The 23,115-nt window shown below is 37.2% G+C and overlaps 2 protein-coding genes across 4 annotated transcripts in view; one reads left to right on the top strand and one right to left on the bottom strand.

Moving 5' to 3' along the window:
- Prkd3 (protein kinase D3) overlaps positions 1-5,758 on the top strand; it is a 60,076-nt gene extending 54,318 nt beyond the window's left edge. For both annotated transcript variants that reach the window (XM_010611412.3, XM_010611414.3), the window contains 3 exons: positions 1,676-1,943; positions 4,517-4,602; positions 5,567-5,758. In XM_010611412.3, the coding sequence (XP_010609714.1) occupies positions 1,676-1,943; positions 4,517-4,602; positions 5,567-5,740 (528 nt within the window). In that variant the 3' untranslated portion in view covers positions 5,741-5,758. The remainder of the gene's footprint in view (positions 1-1,675; positions 1,944-4,516; positions 4,603-5,566) is intronic.
- Ndufaf7 (NADH:ubiquinone oxidoreductase complex assembly factor 7) lies at positions 609-23,102 on the bottom strand. 2 transcript variants are annotated; one of them, XM_010611415.3, is made up of 12 exons: positions 22,987-23,102; positions 22,519-22,685; positions 19,282-19,374; positions 17,905-18,015; positions 14,750-14,963; positions 13,888-13,946; positions 12,872-12,982; positions 11,058-11,201; positions 9,600-9,773; positions 8,814-9,105; positions 3,246-5,819; positions 609-1,934 (listed from the first exon to the last, which is right to left on the bottom strand). In XM_010611415.3, exons 1-10 carry the CDS (start codon positions 23,039-23,041, stop codon positions 8,890-8,892), a joined length of 1,344 nt encoding a protein of 447 aa, XP_010609717.1. In that variant the 5' UTR covers positions 23,042-23,102; the 3' UTR covers positions 609-1,934; positions 3,246-5,819; positions 8,814-8,889. The 2 variants fall into 2 exon arrangements, with proteins under 2 accessions (XP_010609717.1, XP_010609719.1); XM_010611417.3 differs by having other exon boundaries at positions 19,294-19,374.
- Positions 23,103-23,115: the final 13 nt, after the last annotated feature.

Here is a 23,115-nt window from a genome sequence, read left to right as displayed (position 1 = left end):
GACACTATATCACTGGGCTATGTTCTTAGTCTTTTTAATATTTTATTTTGAGACCAGGGTCCAAGTTGTCCAGCCTAGCCTCAAACTTGGGATCCTCTTGCCTCAAGTAACTGGGATTATAGATGGTGTGCTATCACACCTGAAAAAAAAAATTTTTTTTTAATCATTCCACTCTTTCACTTTTAAAATATTAATCATGTTCTTAAAGTGTATGTGGCTAATGTGATTCCTTATCATTGTGAGGTTTGAAAAGCTCCCCTAATAGTTGGTGCAATGTTTTAAATAAACTGTTTATAAGTCATCACATTTGATCTTCAAAATAGCATAGACAAAGGATGTACACCTTATGGCTAAAGCTAAAAATCCCAACTTCTTCTTCTCTTATTTTTTGTGATCCACACTGTTCCCAATAGGAGCAAGGGTGGGGGGAATGTTATTTACTTGATAATCTTTCTAGCTGCTAATTCAAACTATACTTCTTTATTCAGTTGCCAAAATGCTCAGTCATCTTTATCAAGATGTTAGCCATTTAATGAGAGGGAAAGAATATTTCTTCAGAGTCTGTACTCCTGGGCTGGGGATTTAGCTCAGTGGTTCTGCCGCCTTCCCAGAGTCTGTACTCCTACTCTTTATTCAAATAGAGAAGCAGCAAATTCAGTAATGACACATAGCAAATATCTTTCATAAAAATTATGTCAGAATGCATATCCCAGAAATAGCAAGCAGCATGACACACTTCTTTGTTCCCAGGTAGTTACTCGTACCACTTTTTCTAGAAGTCCAGTCCCTTTTCTGTGAACTTAATGCTTTTCTTGAAGTATTCTGTGAGTCAGAACATTTCTTCAGGAAAGTACTTAGCTTTTGCTTCTTCAGCATAAATGCAGTTATTAATCACCAAAACCCCTTGAAGCTCTACAAAAAGGCAGTAAGGTAAGTGTTCTGAGCTCCTTACACTTCCAGAACTCTCTTCCTCAGAGGACATAGATGACACTGGGGCTACCTTCACAGCTTTTTTCAAATCTTAGCATTTAACTACCAATAATTTGTCTCACAGAAATAGAAAATCCTTACTCCTTATAACAGTCTCAAGCATTTCTCTTCTGTTTACATTAACAGTTATGTCTAATACAACTCAGTTTTATTTACTTGCCAATATATAGCGTCCTTGGGAAGAAATTCTAGGATTAAGCAAAATAAAGGTTGTTTCTAAAGATTGTAACTTAATTTTTCATTCATTTATTGAATACTGTACTTTCATGTGTCCACACACTGAACATCCATTGAGGATTCAGAAATAAAAAGTTCTTGCTCATAGATAATAGAAAAGTGATCTCCTCACAAGACAGATGAGAAAAGATCACCATCTTCCTTTTCTTTAAAAAAAACAAAACAACCCTTGAAATATCAGTCTGGTAGTTGGACAGAATACAGAAGTTTTGTTTTTTGTTTTTGTTTTTTTTAAAGAACATTAGGAAAGCTCTTTATCCTGTTAGTGTCACAGAGCTGACAATATATCCTGTTTGGAATAAGGGTATTTCAAGTTCCTTATCTACATTTGTTTAGTATTCATAGTCAAAACAATTGGCAAGAACATTGAAATGATCCGATACCACATTGAGAGATCTGCTTTATATGTAGTTACATATGTAAAATTAACATCACCCTTGACTTCCAGGTGAAGCTGTGTGACTTTGGATTTGCACGCATTATTGGTGAGAAGTCATTCCGGAGATCAGTAGTAGGAACTCCAGCATACTTAGCCCCTGAAGTTCTCAGGAGTAAAGGTTACAACCGTTCTCTAGATATGTGGTCAGTGGGAGTCATCATCTATGTGAGCCTCAGTGGTACATTTCCATTCAATGAGGATGAAGATATAAATGACCAAATCCAAAACGCTGCATTTATGTACCCACCAAATCCATGGAGAGAAATTTCTAGTGAAGGTAAAAAAATAAATTAATTTTGACTCTGTGTCCTTTAGTCTAAAAAAATCTTTGTAATCTCAGCCTGTCTCATCTGACTTCCCTATTTAGTTACGAATTTCTTTTACACTATTTTTGTAATTCCCAGACTTAATAGTAATCCAGGCCCCAACAGCCTCACTCTGAAAATACTAAAGTATCTTTTTAATTATCCTATCTGTTCCAGGGATGGCAAACCTTTTAGAGCTTCCAGTGATACAGACACATTGTAGCACGCATGCTCTAGATTCACCACCACTGCATTAACTTTTTCTGGTTCTTCCCAGTCACTGCTGTGAAATTATCTTCAGGAAGCATTACTTTCATCTTAATACATTCACACACACACACACACACACACACACACACCATGGTACTGAAGATTGGACCCAGCGTCTTCATACTGAACTACATCCCCAGCCCTTTTTTAAGACACGGTCTTAAGTTGCCCAGGCTGGGCTTAAACCTGTGGTCTTCCTGTCTCAGCTCCCAGAATGCTGAAATCTTAGATGTATACCATCACGCCAGCTCAGCTTCCCAAAAGCCATGTTGCAGTACTCACTATTGTAGTTCTAGTCCCTCTAGGGCCCTTTGACTTGTGAATCACCATGAGTTCTCCCTGCTGCCCCCTCTTGAAACTGCAAGATTATTTAAACTCACTAGGACTTTTTTTCTTAACTACTGTTTTGATAATGGTCTGTAAGCTCCTTAAATGAAGACCTATCGCTTAGGTTCTGTATACATAGAATGAGCTTTATATTGAATAGACAGTTCATTTTGTGTCAGTCCTCATATGGACCTGTGTTGCAAAGTTTTATACATTGTTTTTCCTGCCTAGAAAGTCTTGAGTTTGTAACCCCTGGCTCTATACCCATCAAAAATGAATTGGCTGGTGCTCTTTAGGCTGCTGCACTAAAACAGAGTGTACCACTTAAAACATTTAACAGTGCCCTGGAACTTAATAGAAGCTATGTTGGGAAATACCTTTCTTTACCTGGATTTAGCAAATTGGGAACAGGTAGGGTCCCCCTGCCCACACCCCAAAGTACTGGACCTAATTATAAGGGCTGACAAATACTCCAATAAGTTGAGGGAAGTTTGAGGAACAAAATTATCGTGACAGTAGCCAGATTCACATGGTAATAGACAAAACTTAAGTTCACAGGAAGCCCCCATCCCCCTGAACCAGGGCTCAAACTTGGGACCTTGCACTTGCAAGGCAGGTGTGGCACCACTGCGCTAAATCCTGGCTTTTTTTTTTTTTTTTAATGTTATCAAAGTCACCTCGGAGCTCCTAGGGCAGTGTGGCATGTAACTCTTGTATGAGAATCACTTTAGAAGAAAAACCGTTCGGCATATCCCCCAGATTTAGATTAACCAGTTGGAATATCTCAGGAATGTACATTTTAAATACCTGAAATGATACAAATAGTGAACTACAGTTTACAGAACAGATACTTTGTAGTATTTGGGACAGAAATTCATAATTTAAATGTATTTATAGAAGGTCTTTGCTAATTTGATGATATATAATAGAGAAATAGAATTAGTACAGTATGACTTTCATTTGGCCTGTCTGGGCCGAGGCCGGGGGTGGCAGTCCTAAGGCACATGTGCCACAGCAGGCACACAACAGCCCTCACTGTCAGCACTCAAGCCAAGTGTATGAGTTGGTTTTCTTTCTAAAGGAAATCCTCAGTATTCAGGTTTAATTGCATTGTTGGTACTTTGCAACAAGTGGGTTTTGGGATGCAGTTTGGCCAGTCTCTCAGAGGTTTGCTATCGCAGGCTTACACTTTCATATCCATGCTGCTTTATATCATTATGAGGGCTGTGGTCAGTATGTACTTTTACAGTTGCCTTGGTTTTGCAGTTGACCCATTTCTCCAAATAAGTAACTAAAACTGTATGACAAGTTCTCACCATTTACACCAAAACATCTTGAACCTATCTATTAAAACCTGTAGCGTGTGAACTTTTGGTAATAAGTTATCACTTCATTGCACCTATATCTGTAGATGCAAGGCAATAGCTTTGGCTGCTCTTCTAGACTACGCTGGGAATAGAGAGCAACATGGTGTCATCGCAAGAAATAAATAAGCCCACTATCAATCTGTTTTACTCATCTTGAAAGAATAAGTTAATACTTAGCACTTAGATGCTAAGGACTGTTCTAAGTCTTTTGCACAGTTAAGTTGATTTTCTCAACAATTCCATTTTTGCAGATAAGGAAACCAAAGCACAACATAGTTTAGTAACTGGTCCCATATTGCACCACTAATAAATATGATATGGTATGTATTAGTCCAGGTAGTATGGCTTCAAAATGTGTATTCTGAACCTATATTCTGTATAGCCTTCTTAATAAAATGGAAATTTTACAAGCATCCTTAATTCATTAAGTGTGGATCACTTTACACGTAGAAAATCCACAAACTTGAAAGGCAGCATTTCCTCAATGCTTCATTTCTCCTAAGCAGATACTGGGCACAGCCACAGGTTTGGGGTACTTTACACACCTGAATTTATGTATCTAATTTTGTATTTTCCCTTAGCAATTGACTTGATAAACAACCTGCTTCAAGTGAAGATGAGGAAACGTTACAGTGTTGACAAATCTCTTAGCCATCCTTGGCTACAGGTAACAAAAATTTCTGCTGATCCTTACATAAGCAGTTCACTGATTTATATGGCTGCATCTCCAGAAGTTGTGTATCATTCAAATCACCATTGATAGGCAATTAAATACCCTCATGAATTGAAAGCAGTGACTTAGTCTTCATTAGGGTTTTATGTATTGATTTCTTTTTTTTTTTGTAAGATTAACAGGACATACAATTTTGTCCACTATGTTTTATTTTAAATGTGCACTGAAAGGTTTATTTTTGCATTGAAAAAATTCCTCCCCCTGCCCCCATATACAGTCTAACATTGTGTTTGGCATGGTTCTACCAAAAGTTATTGCATAGATCTGTCAAAGTGGATGCACCTTGAAAACACAATGTTAATTGAAATAAAACAGATGCATAAGCTTAAAAACTGTATCGTTTTTCTCATATGAGAAATCCAGACTATAAAGAGCAAAGTAAAAGATAAGAGGAAACAAGGTGTTAGATCTTTGCAATGGAAAGGGGACCACAAGATAAAGAGAAGTAAAAAAGTGAGGGGTATTGAAAAGAATTAAAATGTGTCATGTACATGTACCAAATGCACAGCGAAAGTAGTCATTATGTATGGCACACATGTACTAATAAATTTTAAAAGCCAACACACAAAACTCAATGCTTCAGAGGAAGGAGAGAAATCTTACAACTATTTTAAAGGGAGTGAGGGGTAGAGGGTAGCATTAACTAAGGTTTGGGTTCTCAACAATACAGAACAAAATGTTTTTTTTTTGTCTTAATTTCATAAACTATTTATATTCGTTAGAGATCCTGGATTTGAAAAACTACCTTCAGCATGGCTAACTTAAAATATTACAGTTAGAACTTGTGTAGCAAAAACTTATAAGTAGGGGTTATTAATTATGACTAGTGTGCTAAGTGAGAAAAAAAGGCTGCCAGTGTTTTACTGTATAGTTCAAAATCATTTCATTTTTTTCCTAGGACTATCAGACATGGCTTGACCTGAGAGAGTTTGAAACTCGCATCGGGGAACGTTACATTACACATGAAAGTGATGATGCTCGCTGGGAAATCCATGCATACACACATAACCTGGTATACCCACAGCACTTCATTATGGCTCCCAATCCAGATGACATGGAAGAAGATCCTTAATTATCAATGAACTAACTTCAGTAAGTTTCATAAGGACTAATATTTTGCTGCATAACTGTCGCTCCTTGTAGGTTGACATCTGCAAGGATGCAAAGACATGAGGAAATATAAGGCATTGGTGACACCAATACTGTAGTTCATGAGTAGGTACAGGAAGGGAACTGAGTAATAAACACACAAAGGAATTAAGGTGAAGCTTTTTATAAAATTTGTAGCATAAGCAGTAACTGATTTTGTATTTTTTCTTAATCCTTCACTTTTAAATACAATAATGTCATTTAATTTATCTTCCCTTTCCTAATCTTGTATCATTTTTTAAAAAGGCAAGCTAGCATCCAGTTACTGCATTTAGCATTAACTGTGAGGTTAACAGTACATGATTTACAAAAGTACTTTTGAGTGATTTGTCTAACTGACCACCAAGACATTTAAGTTTTTCCTAGATGCATACAAGAGGAGCACTGGACTGTCTTTTATTGGAACTGCAACTCTTTAGTATGTTCTCTACAGCATAAAAAATTAAATTATCACCTTTTGTATGTTGTAACCTCAATAAAGACGACTGGTATTACCAAAACACAGAGTACTGTAGGAACTGTTCCTAAGTGCTGAACAGTTATGTGTGCCTTCTCGTAGCTCAGCCATGCTAAACATTCATGTTCCCATTTGAACACTATCCCGATGCCACACTGTACCCTGATGCATACATATCTGAACTTCAGTTAGTTTATTTTTACCTAGGAATAAATAATTTGTGATCAAAAATTATATATTAAAAGGAAGGCCAATGAAGGGTCAGTTCATTCTCCTCACTCTGAAGTAGAGTGTTATCTTTTTTTTCCCTTAGCCTATTGGAGGGCTTTACAGTATCTTTATAATGTTTTTAAATTATTTAATTTTAAGCAGTTTGGGGGAGTAGATTAGAGGTAGACATGGAACTGTATTATCAATATAGCAAATTAAATAGTGGTTAAGAACTTTTTACATATCAGCTCCAGCATCGAACTGTTTTAAAAATACTATAGGTTGAATATTCCTTATCTGAAATGCTTGGGACCAGAAGTGTTTCAGATTTTTCAGATATTGGAATATTTACATACATCTGTAACTCTGAAATGCTCTAAAATCCAAAACTTTTTTTAAATGGTAGTGCTTTCAGTTTTTTACATTAGGGATGCTCAATTTGTATTCCCCCCCAGAAAATGTTTAAGATCTAGGATCAGTAATCAGTATGAACCTGTTTGTTTTTGTTTTTTCCTACTCCACTCTTAAGTAAAAGAAAAAATTTAAGAGTCAGAAAATCTGGATTTAAGTATTTCAGTTCCACTGTTTATTAGCTCTGTTGGTCTGAGCAAATGTGAGATTTTAATTCCTCAGTCTATGAAATGAAGATCATAATTCTTTTTCCCCCTTCGGTACCAGGGATTGAACTCAGGACTTTGCACTTGTGAGGCAGGCACAGCACCACTAAGCTGAATACCTGGCCCAAAGATCATAATTCTTGCCACAACCTTCGTCAAAGTGTGGTCAGAGATGAGTTATGTATGAATATATTTAATAATAGTATTTAATAATAGTAAAAGTATAAAAGTGTTAATTTGTCCACTGAATTTGGGAGAGCAAAGGAAAAAGTATGTTCTTATATGTGAACAGACCAAGAAGGCCTTCAGAGATCTTTAAAGCTATTCATCTAGGACTAAAAAATACCCTTATGAGAATAATATATTGCCCAATGCCTCTGTGTTCTAAGTTCTTCCATATTTATCCTCACAGTAGTCACATTGGAAGTACATTATGAATCTTAGAGATAAGGAAATTGACACACAGGAGATTAGTTGCCCAAGTTCACAGTATGAACCCTCATGGCCATTATGCTACATTATGTATCTGTATCTCTAGGAGACGTTGCACATATTTCAGTATTTGTCTTCACATAACAGTTGCAAAGATTTAACCAAATTAATTTTGAGAATCCTTTTTATAAATGGATTTTCCTTGTGATGGACGATGACTTGCCCAAATTTCTCCAGAGTAAGTCTATATCAACATGCACAAAAATGGAGTAATTTTGACTCACTAGGTGACCTACTGTAGTTTTACTGCATATGGTGAAAATTAACTGGAATAATGTTCATTTGCTAAACTTATATAATTAAACTTTACAAGCCATGAAATTAATTGCACTCTTTTTGTTGATGCCTAAGAAATTTTTAAAAAATTTTTGTAAAGGCACTGTCATATAATTTGGAGTTGAGTTAATTACTCCAGATAACAAAATGTCTTGAAGTCAAATTGTGTTTGTCTAAGAAATAACTGTTTGCTAGAAACATTTGATAATGTACAAAGTCATCTATGACACTGTTCAGTACATTTTTATATTTTTTGTTAAATGCCACTTTTTGTAAATATTCTCAAAAAGCTTGATAATAAAATGTATTTCTGTATCACCATACTTTTCATGTGAAAATCTTGGCCTGGCTCTGAGAGGGGGAATCCACATAAAATCTTATTTGATTGTGTTACTTTCCTAGACCTTGGTAACATAACTATCTTGAAAATAGTATTTATAGATGGAACAAATGGTACATTTAAGAGAAGTGATTTTATTTACCTGCCCAGAAATGAACTTATTATAACTGCACACTAACTTTGAGGTGATTATTAGAGGGGCTCATTTCTTAAAATGAAAGTTTGAAATAATTGTAACTGCAAATTTATATTAGTTCCTGTGAAATTACTTGCAAGCATATAAAGGTAGCCTTTCTTCAGAAAAAATGGAATAACCATAGAAATTTCAGCATCCTACTTTTTCATTTAGTAAGATCTGAGATATCTGTGTCAAATCCTGTTCTACCTCTTTTACACTATTTTTATTAAACCAGTACTTATATGTACTTTATAAAACACAACTAGCTTTATTAAAAGGAAACTTAATTTCTCAGCAATTGAAAATACATACTTATACCAAGAGTTAGTTACAACTCTAAAAGTTCTATGATTTTATTTCATAATACGTAACATGGGCTATCTTTATTAATTATGAAGACATAAAATACGTTAGGACTTTTGTTACCTTAAATGTATGAAATGTGTTCCCTTTATTTTGATTGCTTAGGCAAACTGAAGGACAAAAACTCCAAGCTGAAATATCACTGCCAAGCCAGTTCACTAAACCCAGCCACCGGAGAGGCAGAGGGCTGTGACTGGCATGTATTGATGTGATGGCTTCTACCCTGAAGTCTCTGGTGAGGTAGCAAGGCAAAGAAGTTAAATCTTTCTCCCATCTTCTGAGGGTGCATTAACATATCATACCCCTGAAGTAACTGCTGCCTCACTGATGGCTCATCCGATTTATCAAAAAGAACCTGAAATGAAAACATTTCTTAGCAAAAATAACCAAAAGAAGGAATTCATAGGTAAATACAGCATTACTAATGACTCTCACTATTCAAATACAGCAATGCTTAGAATGTGAATTCTGATTACCTGCCCAAAGTTCATAGGATGCTTATTAAAACAGTAGTTTGATCCCCAGTACCAAAACAAAAAACTAGTTTGTTGTAAGCCAAACCTACGGTTCTGCATTCTCAACACATATCTCTAGTTTAATCAGTAAGTTTAAGTGTCGTTGAAGAATACTTATAATGTTCATGCCTATGAACATGATTTTTTAATGAACAGGGATACTTCTGGGAAGCCTTAATTCTGCCCTCATGAAAGTTACCTGGCTGTGCCTACCACTATCAGGTTACTCTAAATCCTATACTACTGAAAAGACCAAAATACTAAGGTGCTGTCTGACCCGAGTATTCATATTTTTGAAATTAAAATATTTAGTGATAGTGAAATAAACCATTACCTTCAATCGGACATCAATACCCATATTTTTTAAAAAGGTCTGTTGTTCTATTGGGCCCAGTGAAGCTACTTTTCCTTGTACCATCCTGCGCAAATAACTGAAGTCCACATCAGCCGTTAGGTCTGCTGTTCCGGGGGCAATTAGGACGTCATGAAGCTTGTGGCCATAAAACCCCTTAAACAAAAAAAAAGAAGCCCTTCTATAGCTATCTTTGTTGAAATCAAGGAAATGCTAGCTTATTAGTACATTTTTACATGCAGTTGTTAGGAAATAGGGCCTAAACCTGTGGTTTGGACTATGCAGTAGTCTTTTTGCAAATAAGATGCTACATGGAAAATCCAATATAAAGTGCAAAAGTGGGGAGCGTCTCAAGATACTGCCCTTAACATAAAGTTACTTAACATTTTCATAAATTTTGTGGTGATGGAACAGAGATGATCTTACTCTCAATGAATTTAGGTGATCGGAATCTAGGAGGTGTATATAGTGTATCAACCACTGTACCTAGAATCACATGAATGTTTAACAGACTCTATCCAAACCGTGTTGATCAGAATCCTGGAAGTGAAGTCAGAGGTCAAGATTTTTAACAAACTCTTCCAAGTTATTTGTATTGACAATAATACTGTTAGAATTAAGAACCACAGATCCAGAAAATGACCAACAGCTCTAGTTAAATGTATTTCAGTAAAAGAAAATTCAACAGAATTGATCATATTCAAAAAGCATTAAGAAAGGATGTTGATAAAGGTATACATATGGAAAAGGAAAAAGATATGTTAAAAATATGATAGTTTGAATCTGCCTAGTACCAAAAATATTTTAAACATTCATGACAGGGCCTTAATTTCATGTCTCGCCGCCAGGTGGCTCTGAGTGAATTCGTATCTCTCACTGCTGGGCAGCTCCAATTTAATTTTATTAGTGAAAAGACCAATAAAAATGACCAGGTCCATTTGTTACCAGCAGTGGTACAAGCAGCCCGATGGGAATGTCACATATTAACTCTGATGGCTCATGCCTGTGGGAATGTGTTAAATGAAGGCAGGGCAACAAAACAAAAGAACCACAAGAAAATCTTTCCATTTGTTATTACTCGGATGCTTACGAGGTTCTGCAGCTAAAGAAGTACTTAAGTAATTCACACCCTGTTCCACAGACAGTTGGATACTGGCTCTAGGAGCCAGATGGAGGGTTCAGGTTAATTATGACAACATGAATTAATAATAAATTAAAATATACAATGCTAAGCACTGTAAAAACCAAGAACAAAGCTCTTCATTGAGCTTGAAATCTAATGAGCTGATCAATCATGTTACTGGTCTATACGTATTATGACAACATGAATTAATAATAAAATATACAATAATGCTAAGCACTGTAAAAACCAAAAAGAAAGCTCTTCAATGAGCTTGAAATCTAATGAGCTGATCGATTGTGTTACTGGTCTACACGTACCCTGAAGGTATCCGTCTTTGTCCCATCATGACCATAATCTGCGATCAGTGCAGCACCTCCGGTGAGTGCAATGCGTTCACAAAGTTCCTGAATGATAACTCCGGCATCAGGACACACTTCAACGTGATCCCTTGTTTCATCATGCTAGTGAGGAAACAGTCATAAGAATCAAAATACATCATCCAAAAAGACTTTCTTAGGGTTTTTCACGTTTCTCTATAATAAGCATTTCTTAGTTATAATAAAAATTCCTTCTCAACATGAATATGTTCTCTATTCTCAATGTTTCACATGACATCCCTTTTGTTATGTACAATTCTTTGATTTCTAATGCTAAGCTTATAGACATTTCAACTTATAAAAAGGTACATGCCCTTTCAATCGCTTAGTGGCCAACTATATTATCTTTTTTTGTTGTTCATTTCTTGAAACAGGCTATAGTCAGTGTGTGTGTGTGTGTGTGTTTGTGTGTGTGTGTGTGTGTGTGTGTGTGTGTGTGTGTGTGTGTGTGTGTGTGTGTGTGTGTGTGTTGCTATACAGTATATAGTCCAGGCTGGCCTTGGACTCATGACTCTCCTGCATCAACCTCTGGAGAGCTGGGATTATAAGTTTGTGACACCACACCTGGTTCATTTTATTATAAAAGTACTTACATATAGTAGTAGAAATATTCTACTGGGTTGAAAGCCTAAGAAAGGAATTTCTGTCTGCCTAGAATAGCACCTTGAATTAACAGGCATCCAAAAAATCAAGCAGAGAAGACAAGATATAAATCCAATATGACAAAACATCTGTTAAGCAGTTATGATGGCTTCTGCTGGAGTAGAAAGACTACCAATTGTATGCCTTTTATCAGGAAACATCAGCTTGTGAATCTGCCACTGGATCTCAGACCCACACTAGCTGAAATGTCCAACCTGGAATGACTGAAACGAGATACTTTGTTCTTCATGATGAAAACATCTTTTGTTCCCTCCTGACACCACTAGAAACAAGGACCTGCCCTTTCATCTCTGCCTATTGCTTAACAATTAATAACAGCTGAAGTCAGAATTATGGTTGAACCTTAGTTCTTCCAATTGCTTACTGGAAGATGAGTTACTCAATCTGAGTCTTTTTCCTCATTATATATACCATATGTCTGTTGTGAAAATTAAATAAAAGAATAAGCCACTTAGCCCCTAGTGCTGTTAAATAAGTTGCACCTATGGTGAAGCCATAAAAATGATGAAGCCAGCCTTTTCAGGGGTTAGCTGACAAATCGCAGCTTGCTACCTTAGACTGTTCTTCAGGATAACAGATGGCTCCAGCATTTGCTCCATTCAAGTGAAAGGGAGAATGTACTCCCTTGTGTGTGAATGCTAATCAAGTCAAGAACTATATCAACTCGGGGTGGGGGAAGCTTTATAAAACAACTTGACACTCAGGTGAAATGAGGTAGAGTAATATATAGAAAGTGTTCAATAAATGTGAGCTTGCATTGTAACTGTAGTATCGTCAGTGCAATAGTGCCTTCATAAGCACTTACCTGTAAGGCTGACAATATCTTCATCATTTGATAGTTGAGCAACAGATTTAAAAAGTAGGTGAGGACTTGGTTAAGTGCTTAATAGTGTTATCATTACATTAAGGTGAGAGACTTAAATGAGTTTAACCTATTCCTTCAAATTTGATCCTCTACACTTTCACTGCCAACAAAAGCACCCTGAATGTGGCTAACAATTCCTCTGTTAAAGGAACTCAGTAACTCAGAAAACAAAAGTTTGAATGCTCTGTTAGCAAAGAGAGAAATTTAGAAAAAACAGTATTCCTACTTGTAGCAAGGCTTCTGCCGGGGTGACACAAGGTGCCAAAATAAACCTCAGTTTATCAGAAACTTGTGGATCAATATCAATGAGTACTTCTCTCCATCCTTGGGGTGTTTTCTAAACAAAATAACATGAAAAAAATTGTTGCAAGTTGTCATAATTGCCTTCATCAAAAATTCTATTAGCTTTTTTAAAAAATTCTATTAGCTTTTTCTTTGTACATAACATTTACAGAACTCTAAATAATTTCAGTAGAGAAAGAGTATGAATAAACTTATATATGCAAACTATTAATACTGTAAGGAAGGGGCCGGGGATTTAGCTCAGTGGTTCCACTGCCTGCCTTGCAAGAGCAAGGTCCTGAATTCAATCCCCAGTACAAAAAAAAAAAAAAAAAATACTGTAAGGAAGAAGCAATACATAATGGGCTGTAGAAGGTGGGAAAAAAAAGCGGTGTGCAAAGTGCCCCAAAATGGAAAACAAACTCTGGGGGAATAATCAGATGCCTGGCAAGCAGAAAGTCCTGAGTTCAAACCTCAGTGTGGGGGAAGAGGGGGAAACTACTAATTTGACAAAAGCAGTTCAGTGCAATCTGCATCAAAATTCAGTGACTCTCTTCACAAAAGAGTTAAGAATTCTTAACAGTTACTCCAAGAGAGCTGGAGATTTTGCTCAGAGGCACTGTGCCTGCCTGGCAAGCACTAGGTCCTGAGTTTGATCCTCAATAAGGGGGGTGGTATTTAGGGGCATGGATCTAGTTCGGTGGTGCTGCACCTGCCTGGCAAGCACAAAGTCCTAAGTGATCCCCAGTACCACCAAAAAAAATTTACTCCAAGAACACTAAAATTCCAGTTAATATTTAATTTTGCTTTTCAATTACTTTTGTTCACCAAACTTCAAATAACAGTTAAAAGTCACTCAACAAGTAATGCTTATAAACTGAGTAAGTACTGCACGTGTTCATCCTTGCAACATGAGACCTTCTGTTATTGCACTATAAACATGACTTTTTCCAACAATACCTGAAACTTATGCACAGGAAGAACATCAAAAAATTCATGTGCAAGAAAAAAGCTGCATCCTATTTAAAAATAGAAGAAAAAAATTAATGGTTCAGCATTTCAAGGCAATTAAGTCTGTAAAACATTAACTATAAAAAATAAAATGTCTAACTGTTCAGTACTGGAAACTGGGACGCTTCCATAATCATCTCTGCAGAACATATGAAGGAATTATTATTCCTAGTCCCACTTTCTAAGTAACAGAGTCAGAGAAATGCTATGCCTGAATTACCAGTTAAATCTAACCACCACTCAACCTGAAGGAAATTACACACATTTGTTAACTCCCATTCTGAAGGTAACCTGAATTTTATAAAATCCTCTGACAGAGCTGAGCCAACATTCTTCCCCCACTTAGGTTTGAGCCTTATTCCTCAAAGATTCTTGACAGCAGTAGAGGGATTTTACCACCATCTTACGTAAGTGATCATTTTCAAGAAGATTAAATAACTGGATCCCTCTATTAACACTGCTTTCTTTAGCCCCTGCTGCTGTGGGCTGCTTCGTCATCAGTACAATCCTTACTATAGGGAAATACTAAAAGGTACGGTGGAAATGTACATTTTGGCTTTTGGTTTTGTTTTTTGTTTTTTGTTTTTTTTGCTATATATTTATTTAATAAAACTACTTTAAATACACTGGTCCTTAATGTTACAAAACTGTACTTACAATGATCTTTTCTAGGAAAAAAAAAAAAAAGCTGTTCTCTAAGGAAAAGGAACACTTGGTAGCAATATTAAATTGCTGTAAAAAGTTATGGTCAATGATCACTACTATGAGGTTGTAATTAAAATTCTTTGATTAACCAATGTGAAGTACTTACCTTTTGGAACATCCTGTAGATCTCGGTACCAGGATATTGGGAACCCAGACTTAGTAACACCTTTCATATACACTAGGGATTCAGCATTTTGCTCTACTGGGATCTTTGCTTCAGTCAGTGTCAATGCTTGGAGCTCACTTAAGGCCTGGCTCACCTCTACAAGGTGTACGGAAACATCACAGTTTTTTAGCACAGATCCAAGCTGACTGAACACCTACATACAAAAAGAAAAAAATGATGGGCAAAATGTAATGTATTAAATAGATGTTAGTTTTTCTAAGCATTTACTACCTTAATTCAGTCAAATCACAAGTAATATTTGCTAAGATTTGCTCCTGATCCAAGTAGTCTTTAAGAATCATAACCAATAGAGACCAGGGACTTAGCTAAGTGGCACCACACCTACCTCACAAGTGAAAGGTCCTGAGTTCAATCCCCAGTAACAAAAAAAAAAAAAAAAAACAAAAAAAACAATTAGACTTACTTAGCATCATCTAAAACATGGTGGTGAACCTATGGCACGTGTGCCACAGAGGGTTGTTTGTATTACTGAAAGCTCTGAAAGGTTCGCCATCACTAACACATAAACAGTGTACAATTTGGTTGCCTAATGATAAATTATGATTAACAGATGAAAATAAAATATTTAACATTCCATAAAAACAATTTCAGAGTATAAAGTCTAAAAAAAAGACCAAGGAAATCAAATCTATGTGGCCTTTTTAAAAAATGAAATATGTATGAATGTATGAAATAATCTTACATTTCAGATGATTAAACTGTGTCCTAAGGGAATTAAATTTGAATGGCACTAGTAACCTGGCAGCTTACCTCTGGAACTCAATCAGATTTTCAATTTTTCTTAGCTATACAACAGTTGTTTTTGTTTTACTGTTGTAAACTTACAAGGAAGATATGAAAACATTAATAATGTATCAGTCTTTGAATGCTAAAAGTTCAAAAGCATAAAAAGTATCAATATATTTCATCTGAATTTCTATAGTGGTTTGCCTATATTTGAGATACAAATGTGCAGATTTAGACCAAAAAATTTAGCAAGATGTCCAAACTTAGACTGGAAATTAAACTATACATGGAAAAATTTCCCAAGCAAAAAACCTTTCAAAAATAAGCTCACTTAAAAAACAGGTCCATAATACCTGTTTTAGAAATTTTGTTTGTCTTTAAATTCTTTGAGACTGTAAGAGTTCTTGCGACTTGATCGAAATCTAGAGACATCTTAAAGGCCATGGGCTTCCATTCAAGTACCTGAATAAGAAAGTATTATTTTGGGCCAGAGATTTAGCTGCCTGTCTCCCAAGCACAAGGATCAGAGTTCAATCCCCAGGACCAAAAAAAAAAAAACAAAAACAAAAGAAAATTTTATTTCAAGAATGTGTAAAAATAATTTAAATTCAGGTGGCTTTGCCACTTTAAAGAAATATAAAATAGAGACCTGAGAACTTAATCAGTGATTTTTTTTTCTTTTTTTCACAAGTACAGTCAGGATTCTTATGCTTATAAATTGTCAAAAACAAAACAAAAAAACCTTTCAATTCCCAATATGAAGCAAAAGTCACAGAGCATCAAGAAATTTAAATATGGTCCAGGGATGTAGCTCAGTGGTAGAGCATTTGCCTAGCATGAGCAAGGCCCTGGTTTCAAAGCTGAGCACTACAAAGAAAACAAAAAAAGAACATTTTTGTGTTTTTACAAAGAATCGCCAGGTACATACAAAATAAAATGACCAATAGGTGCCAGATAGTAAAGACTGCAGAAGAGTAATAAGCAGTACTACTTAGCAGGAACTAATAGTGCTCCTTTTAAATGTTTTCATGAAGAATTAGATTGAATGATAGAAATAGACAGAAGAAAATGTCCACCATCTGCTCACTGAAATGGGACATGACCTCTGTAGCCCCTGCGTCCTCCCCAGTTCAGAAGGCACTGCCATTATGAATTCCGAATTAACCACTTCATGACTTTTCCTTGTGAATCTTACTAAATATATTTATGAAATATATCTTGCTTTCTGCTGGCTTTAAATTTCTTAAATTTATAAAATTTCATAAAAATTCTTTTGCAATTGCTATTTTTACTAAATATCTTGCTTCATGTTGAATACTGCTGCATTCTGCTGGCTTCAAGCATTCTTAGAGCACTTGGTATCCTACTGGATGGTGGATGGCTGTACCGCAATTTTCTGATTCATTTTCCCAATGATAGTAATTTGGGTCATTTCCGTTTTTGTTTTTGGGGTTTGGGTTTTGGTTTTTTTTTGCTTCCTCAACAATGCTACCTTCTTATACATGACTCCTGGTACACTACATACTAGTTTGTATAAGTAGCAGTAAAACTGAAGATCTGTACAATATAAGTAACTTTATACTTAACAGATAATGCCCAAGAGCTTCTCAAAGTGGCTGTACCAAATCACACGTGCTCCAGTAGTATATAAGAGCTCCCACTGCTCCACATACCCCCATCCTCACCAACACTTAGAGATGTCAGACCTTCTATTTTTTCCAGTCTGACAGGGTTATAGTGCTATCTCACAGTGATTGTAATTCCCACTTCTCTATGAGAAAGTCGCATTATTTTGTTTTCATTAGCCATTTGGATTTTCTTTTATGAGGGGCCTGTTCACAACTTTAGCTTGATTTTTCTATTATTTGTTACCTTCTCATTGATTTAAAGTTCTACTGTTGTTGGCTATACGTAAATTCTCCCACCCTGTGGCTTATATCATTCCATTGTGTCTTTGACAACAAAAATTTCATAATTTGTATAAAGAACAGAAAGTTCCTAATTTTATTTTCTTGAAATTACATTTTTAATCTTTTCCTTTATGGCTTCTGCTTCAATATAAATAAAAACTTCACCTACTAAGATGACAAATATATTCTCCTATGTCTTCTAAACAACAATATTTAGCTTTTACATTCTCTACACATATACACATTCACATGCACACACACAGTTTTAAGCTTTTAAACAATAATGAGAAATTATCCATTGTATTGTTCTAACATTCTATTTTAGCTGAGAAACTAAGATGGAGGAGGCAGAACTGAAAGCCAAAAACTCAATGAAGTTATCAAACTCAAAATAGGACTAATCAACATGACATTTAAAGATGTTCTTTTATTACCTACCCTCAAAATGTCTCCCATGAGGGTGCCCCGACCCGGGCCCAGTTCCACCAGCTGGAAAGCTGCATTTTTCCCAGCGGCCATCCACTCGCTAATGAACCATATCCCTAACAGCTAGGCAAAGAAAAATACAATAAAGTAATATAAAGTACAAAAGTATACCATAATATAAAATCCCATAAGTACATACTTTATGCCATAAACTATTGCAAATAACTACATGTATATTATTTAATGTATACATAATACATACACATACAGAAGAACTTCACTAGGACAATATCACAACATACACCATGAAGGAAGCTTAGTAACAGGAGAAAATAGTTTTATCTTTTTATCTGTACTGTGAAGATTTTTATATCACAGGGCAATGTAGTCTTTGGCTGAGCACTGAGAAACTACCTAAGACCAGGGAAAGACCAAAATGAGACATCTTAGATCTCTTGCCACTGCAATAAAAAGCCTCAAAGTACAGATAAGAGGATATCACTTACAGATATGCTCTAGTATTTGAAAATAAATAGAAATATGGAATGTGCCTATGGCATTTCTTCATGCTCACAATTTAAATAATTACATGATTCTTAGATGTAATTAGTATTTTTCATTACCTGGATTCTACTTTCTCTTGTGTACAATTTCCTATTTCTACATCATCCAAGGTACTTATATGGAAATAACTAAAATTCTGTTCCTTAAAGGGAGACTTCTACTATAGCTATGGTTAAATCATGGCTGGGAGCTTTAAAGCTCATCTTGATTCAACTAATTCTTCACAGTTCTTTTTATCTTTTCTCCCTCTTTTCTTTCATTCTCAATTTCATCTGGTTCTCCTCTTTTCCGATCTGTTGGCTTCAATCTCCCTTCTTCTCTTTATCCCTCTTATCATCCACTTCCTTCTCTGCAGTCAAGTATAAATTTTTCAAATGTCCTCTCTACTACTTTTCTGTTTCCTCTCTATTCCCTCTAAAAAATTAAAACTTTTTTTTTTTTTTTTTTTTTTTGGTTTTTTGAGACAGGGTCTCACTATGTAGTTGAGAATGACCTAGAACTCACTGTGTAGCCCAAGCTGGTCTTGAACTCACAGCAACCCTCCTGCCTCAGCCTCCAGAGTGCTGGAATTACAGGTGTGAGCTACCTTGCCTGGCTTAAAAAATTAAAACTTGTGATGAATAACAACAACAAAAAAAATCCCTGTAAAACACTATTATAGGGCCAGGGATTTAGCTCAGTGGTGTCCCCACCTGCCTGACTGCCTTGCAAGCACAAGGTTCCCAGTTCAATTCCTGGTACCAAAACAAAACACTATTACAGACTAATACAGATTGATCTGCTCTCAAAAATTTATGACGTTGCTGTCTTTCATAGTTTACATACATAGGACGTTACCTCCCCAAAGATCTGGCTTATTTCAGGTGAAGTAATGAAATCTCCTTTTTCTCCCAGCATATCACGGTGCACGTAATATCCCTGAGAAAAAGGGGGAAAAAAATGAAGAAAAATTAATTTTCAAGTAAGGTTTTTTTAAAACACTTCTCCAAAATCTTACATAACATACACAATGAAATATTTGGTATGAAAGTTCTCATCTCTAAATGAGCAAGACACAACGTCTTTACTTCTTTTACAAAATAGGAGTCAGGTTACCAAACTGAGAGGAAAGACAGTTACAGAGCCAGGAGCCACCCAATGGCCATCTCTGCCCTTCTTCCCCTTCCTGCTCACAATCCAGCCAAAGACCCTGCTGGCCCTTCGGCCTCCTCTCCGAAATTAGTCAGCCTGCTGATGTTCTATTTCTTTTGTTGTTTTCTGAGATGGGGTCTCACTATGTTGCCCAGGCTGGCCTTGAACTCAAGATCCTCCTGCCTAAGCCTCCGGAGCACACCAGGCCTAGCTAATGTTCTGTTTCTAACCCTGGGGCAGATTACATGGGAGTGATTACATGGGAGTGTTCACTCAGAAAATGCGCCGAACTGTACACCTGTGATTTATGCACTTTTCTATCTGAACATTGTATCTCAATAAAAAGGTGGGCTCTTTTATAAATCAGCCCTGATGTCTACACATCTAAGCTACTGCAAATTCTCCTTTTTCATATCTTGCTTGCACTTACACTCATTCTTTGAGTCTGCTCACAAGCCACCTTTGATGACCTCTTGCTCAGCCCTCCGACCTAAGACTAAACCTTGTGCTTCCTCTTCTGAGCCTATTTCTACATCTGTGTTCTTCACAAGAAGCAGTATTTATCTGAGGAAGAGGACTGTCTTATTTATTTTCATTTTCCAAGTTCTAACATAATACGTAAATTTCAAGAAAGAATTTCCTGTTACAAGCAAACTTCCCTCTGCTTTTCAAATACCTTACTCTACCACCTCACATTTAGAGGGTAGCCCTATGCTCCTGCCCTGTGCAAGAACACGTTATTCAATACACTTCCTTGCCTGGCTTCCTATGGCTCCCCTCTCTCTGGGAAGCAAAGGATAAATGCTCTCCCCTCTCTTAGCCAAGTTTAATACTGTGGATTGCCATTCTGTATCCAACACCTGCAGGCTCTTTCAATCATCCCGTGTCTTACAGCTTCACCTTTTCCCTTTTGGCATTAGAAAAAAACTCACTCACACCTTTAGACAGAACTTTTTTTTCACTATACATAACATTGCCTTTCTAGGGGGTGTGAGACTTCACTTCGTATGCAGGCTGTTGAACCACTCTGCTAGGATAGTGAAGCCTACAGCATATTCACAGAATTATTTAAATGCATAAACTTTTTTCAAGACTGAGGACTGAATCCATGGCCTTCATACTAAGGTACATCCCTAGCCCATTTTTATTTTTAAATTTTGAGACAGGATTTCCCTAAGTTGCAAAGTTGCCCAGGCTGGATGTGAAGTTGCAATCCTCCTGCCTCAGCCTCCCAGTGTGCTGGGCTTATACGTGTGTGTCAGCGTTCTGGCTTAAATGCACAGAACTTTAAACATACAGAATTACAGAAGAAATCAATGGAAAAATACTTACCAAGTGTTTTTAAAATGTCTTTTCTAGTATATTAAAACACAAAATCAAGCCAGATACTTATAATTATGTTTTGAAGGATGAACACAACAGTATTTTGAGATTCCAGTAATCACTGTACTATGATAAAGACAATATCAGTTATCTCCACTGATAACAAAGTATTAGCTAGGCGTGGTGTCACATACCTATAATCCCAGCAATCTGGAAGGCTAAAACAGGAGGATAGAAAAGTTCAAGTACAACTTGGGCAAGTTAGTAACTTAGTGAGACACTGTCTCAAAAATTATTAAAGTTCACTAATGCAGCTCAGTGTGAAAACACTTGGTCCAATCCCCAGTACCACCAAGGGAAGGGAACAATAGTATTACCCACATTCTTAGTTGTTGCCTATGTTCATAATTAAAGAAATGCTTAATTTCAGTTATAAGTTGATGAAAATAAAGGAGTAATTTTTTTCAGTTCAAGTTCACAAACCCTCCGCTTTCTATTCAGGGGTCGTTAGGTGAGGAAACTCATACTAAATGTTGGAGTTACCCCAAGTCTTAATGCTGGGAAAATTCCTTCCTCTTTGTACACTCTTGCTGGTTCCGTGGCCTTAATCACCATCTGTGCACTGATGACAACGAAATTTATATATGCATACCCAATCTGCTTCTAAACTTCAGACACCTACAGCAACCTGCCTCCTTACTACCTGCACCTGAACATCACTGACATCCCGATGTAGACCCCTTTCCCAGAACTCCTTCAAATCTGGCTCTAGCCATCCTGTCTCATTAGAAAGCACAACCTTCACTCAACTGCTCAAGCTAAAAATCTGGGAATCAGTTTTGATTTACTCTCCTTCACCTTTCTACTTAACTATCAACAAATCCAGTGAGTCCAAGATCTATTTCTCAGGCTGGGGATTTTAGCTCAGTGGTTCTGCCACCTGCTTCGCAAGGGCAAGGTCCTGAGTTCGGTCCCCAGTATCCAAAAAAAAAAGAAACTCTCCACAAAGATCTATTTCTAAAGCACCCATTTCTCACCTTATTTCTATCCTGCACTGCTTTAAGCCATCTATCTTACTGCAAACATTAAAATACCGCTACCTTTAGGAATCCTCTGGACACTCAAGTCACTTCACCACATCCGACAGGAACAGGCCAAACCAATCGCAGAAACCCTGAACATGCTTTCAACGCCCACTGAAGTTACTGACAGGCAACTTTCCAAGCAACGAACTTTTATTTCCAATTGCCTACTGGCGACTTCCATACCCAAGAATCCCGTGTACACTTGAAATGTAACTCTTCATCCCTCCCCTGCCTCCTAAAAGGGCTCTGCTCTTCCCTTTCCTACATGCCCTTCTCCCAGCACAACGACCCCACCATCAGGCCAGGTAGGAAAGTCATCCTTCCCTCGAAGGGAAGTTACATTCCTCCTAAACGCCCTGGGAATTTGTCCTCTACCTTCACTAGCCGCGACCTACAGACAGATTCAACTATGTGTCCCTAGGTTGCCCTAGAAGAGCTTCGGGCCTCTCCCTACGCGCACAGCCCTCGAAGCTTGCACCTCGCAAATTTGCTGAATGGAGTTCGCAGGATCCCAGACCCCTACCTTGGCGGGGTTGGTCAACACCTCCTTCATGTACTCGGCCACAGTGATGGGGCCGGTAGACTTTATTTTATACATAAGATGCCGCAGCATAGGCGTCACCCGGTTGTTTTCTGGCGGCTCATCGTTCCCGGAGCTGAAGTATTTCCCTCTCCAAGTACAAGGAATGACTGAAAAATACAGATTCAGCAAGCCCCATTATAAATCTGAGTATTTACACGTGCAAGTGGTCTAAGCGCTTTCCAGGCAGCTTTGTTCATCCCTAACTTCGCCCCAAGCCTAGAAGGCGGACAGACGCGAGCAAATCACCCACGAAGCGAGAGAAGTAACGCACTTTGCCCACGACCACTAATCCGAGAGCGCCTCAGGCTGGAAGCGAGCCCCGAGTTCCCAAGAACCCCAAACCGGGAAACTGTAGAGGTGATCCAGGCGTTTTCCACGACAACTGGGTTCTACCGGGAACACCCTTACCCGCGCGAGCCGCGCAGCACAGCTGCCGGGCAGCAGAACGCACCAGAACACCCATACCAAGCGGGGACAGTGGCTGAACACTGCCCCGGGCAAGGTGAATGCAACCACTTCCGGGTTACGTCTCGCACA

The sequence above is a fragment of the Fukomys damarensis genome, unplaced genomic scaffold, assembly GCF_012274545.1.
Source record: "Fukomys damarensis isolate Sample0158 unplaced genomic scaffold, DMR_v1.0_HiC HiC_scaffold_2, whole genome shotgun sequence".
Lineage (NCBI taxonomy): Eukaryota > Metazoa > Chordata > Mammalia > Rodentia > Bathyergidae > Fukomys > Fukomys damarensis.
Note: the sequence above shows the minus strand (reverse complement) of the source record. Positions and strands in the feature narration are given on the sequence as shown.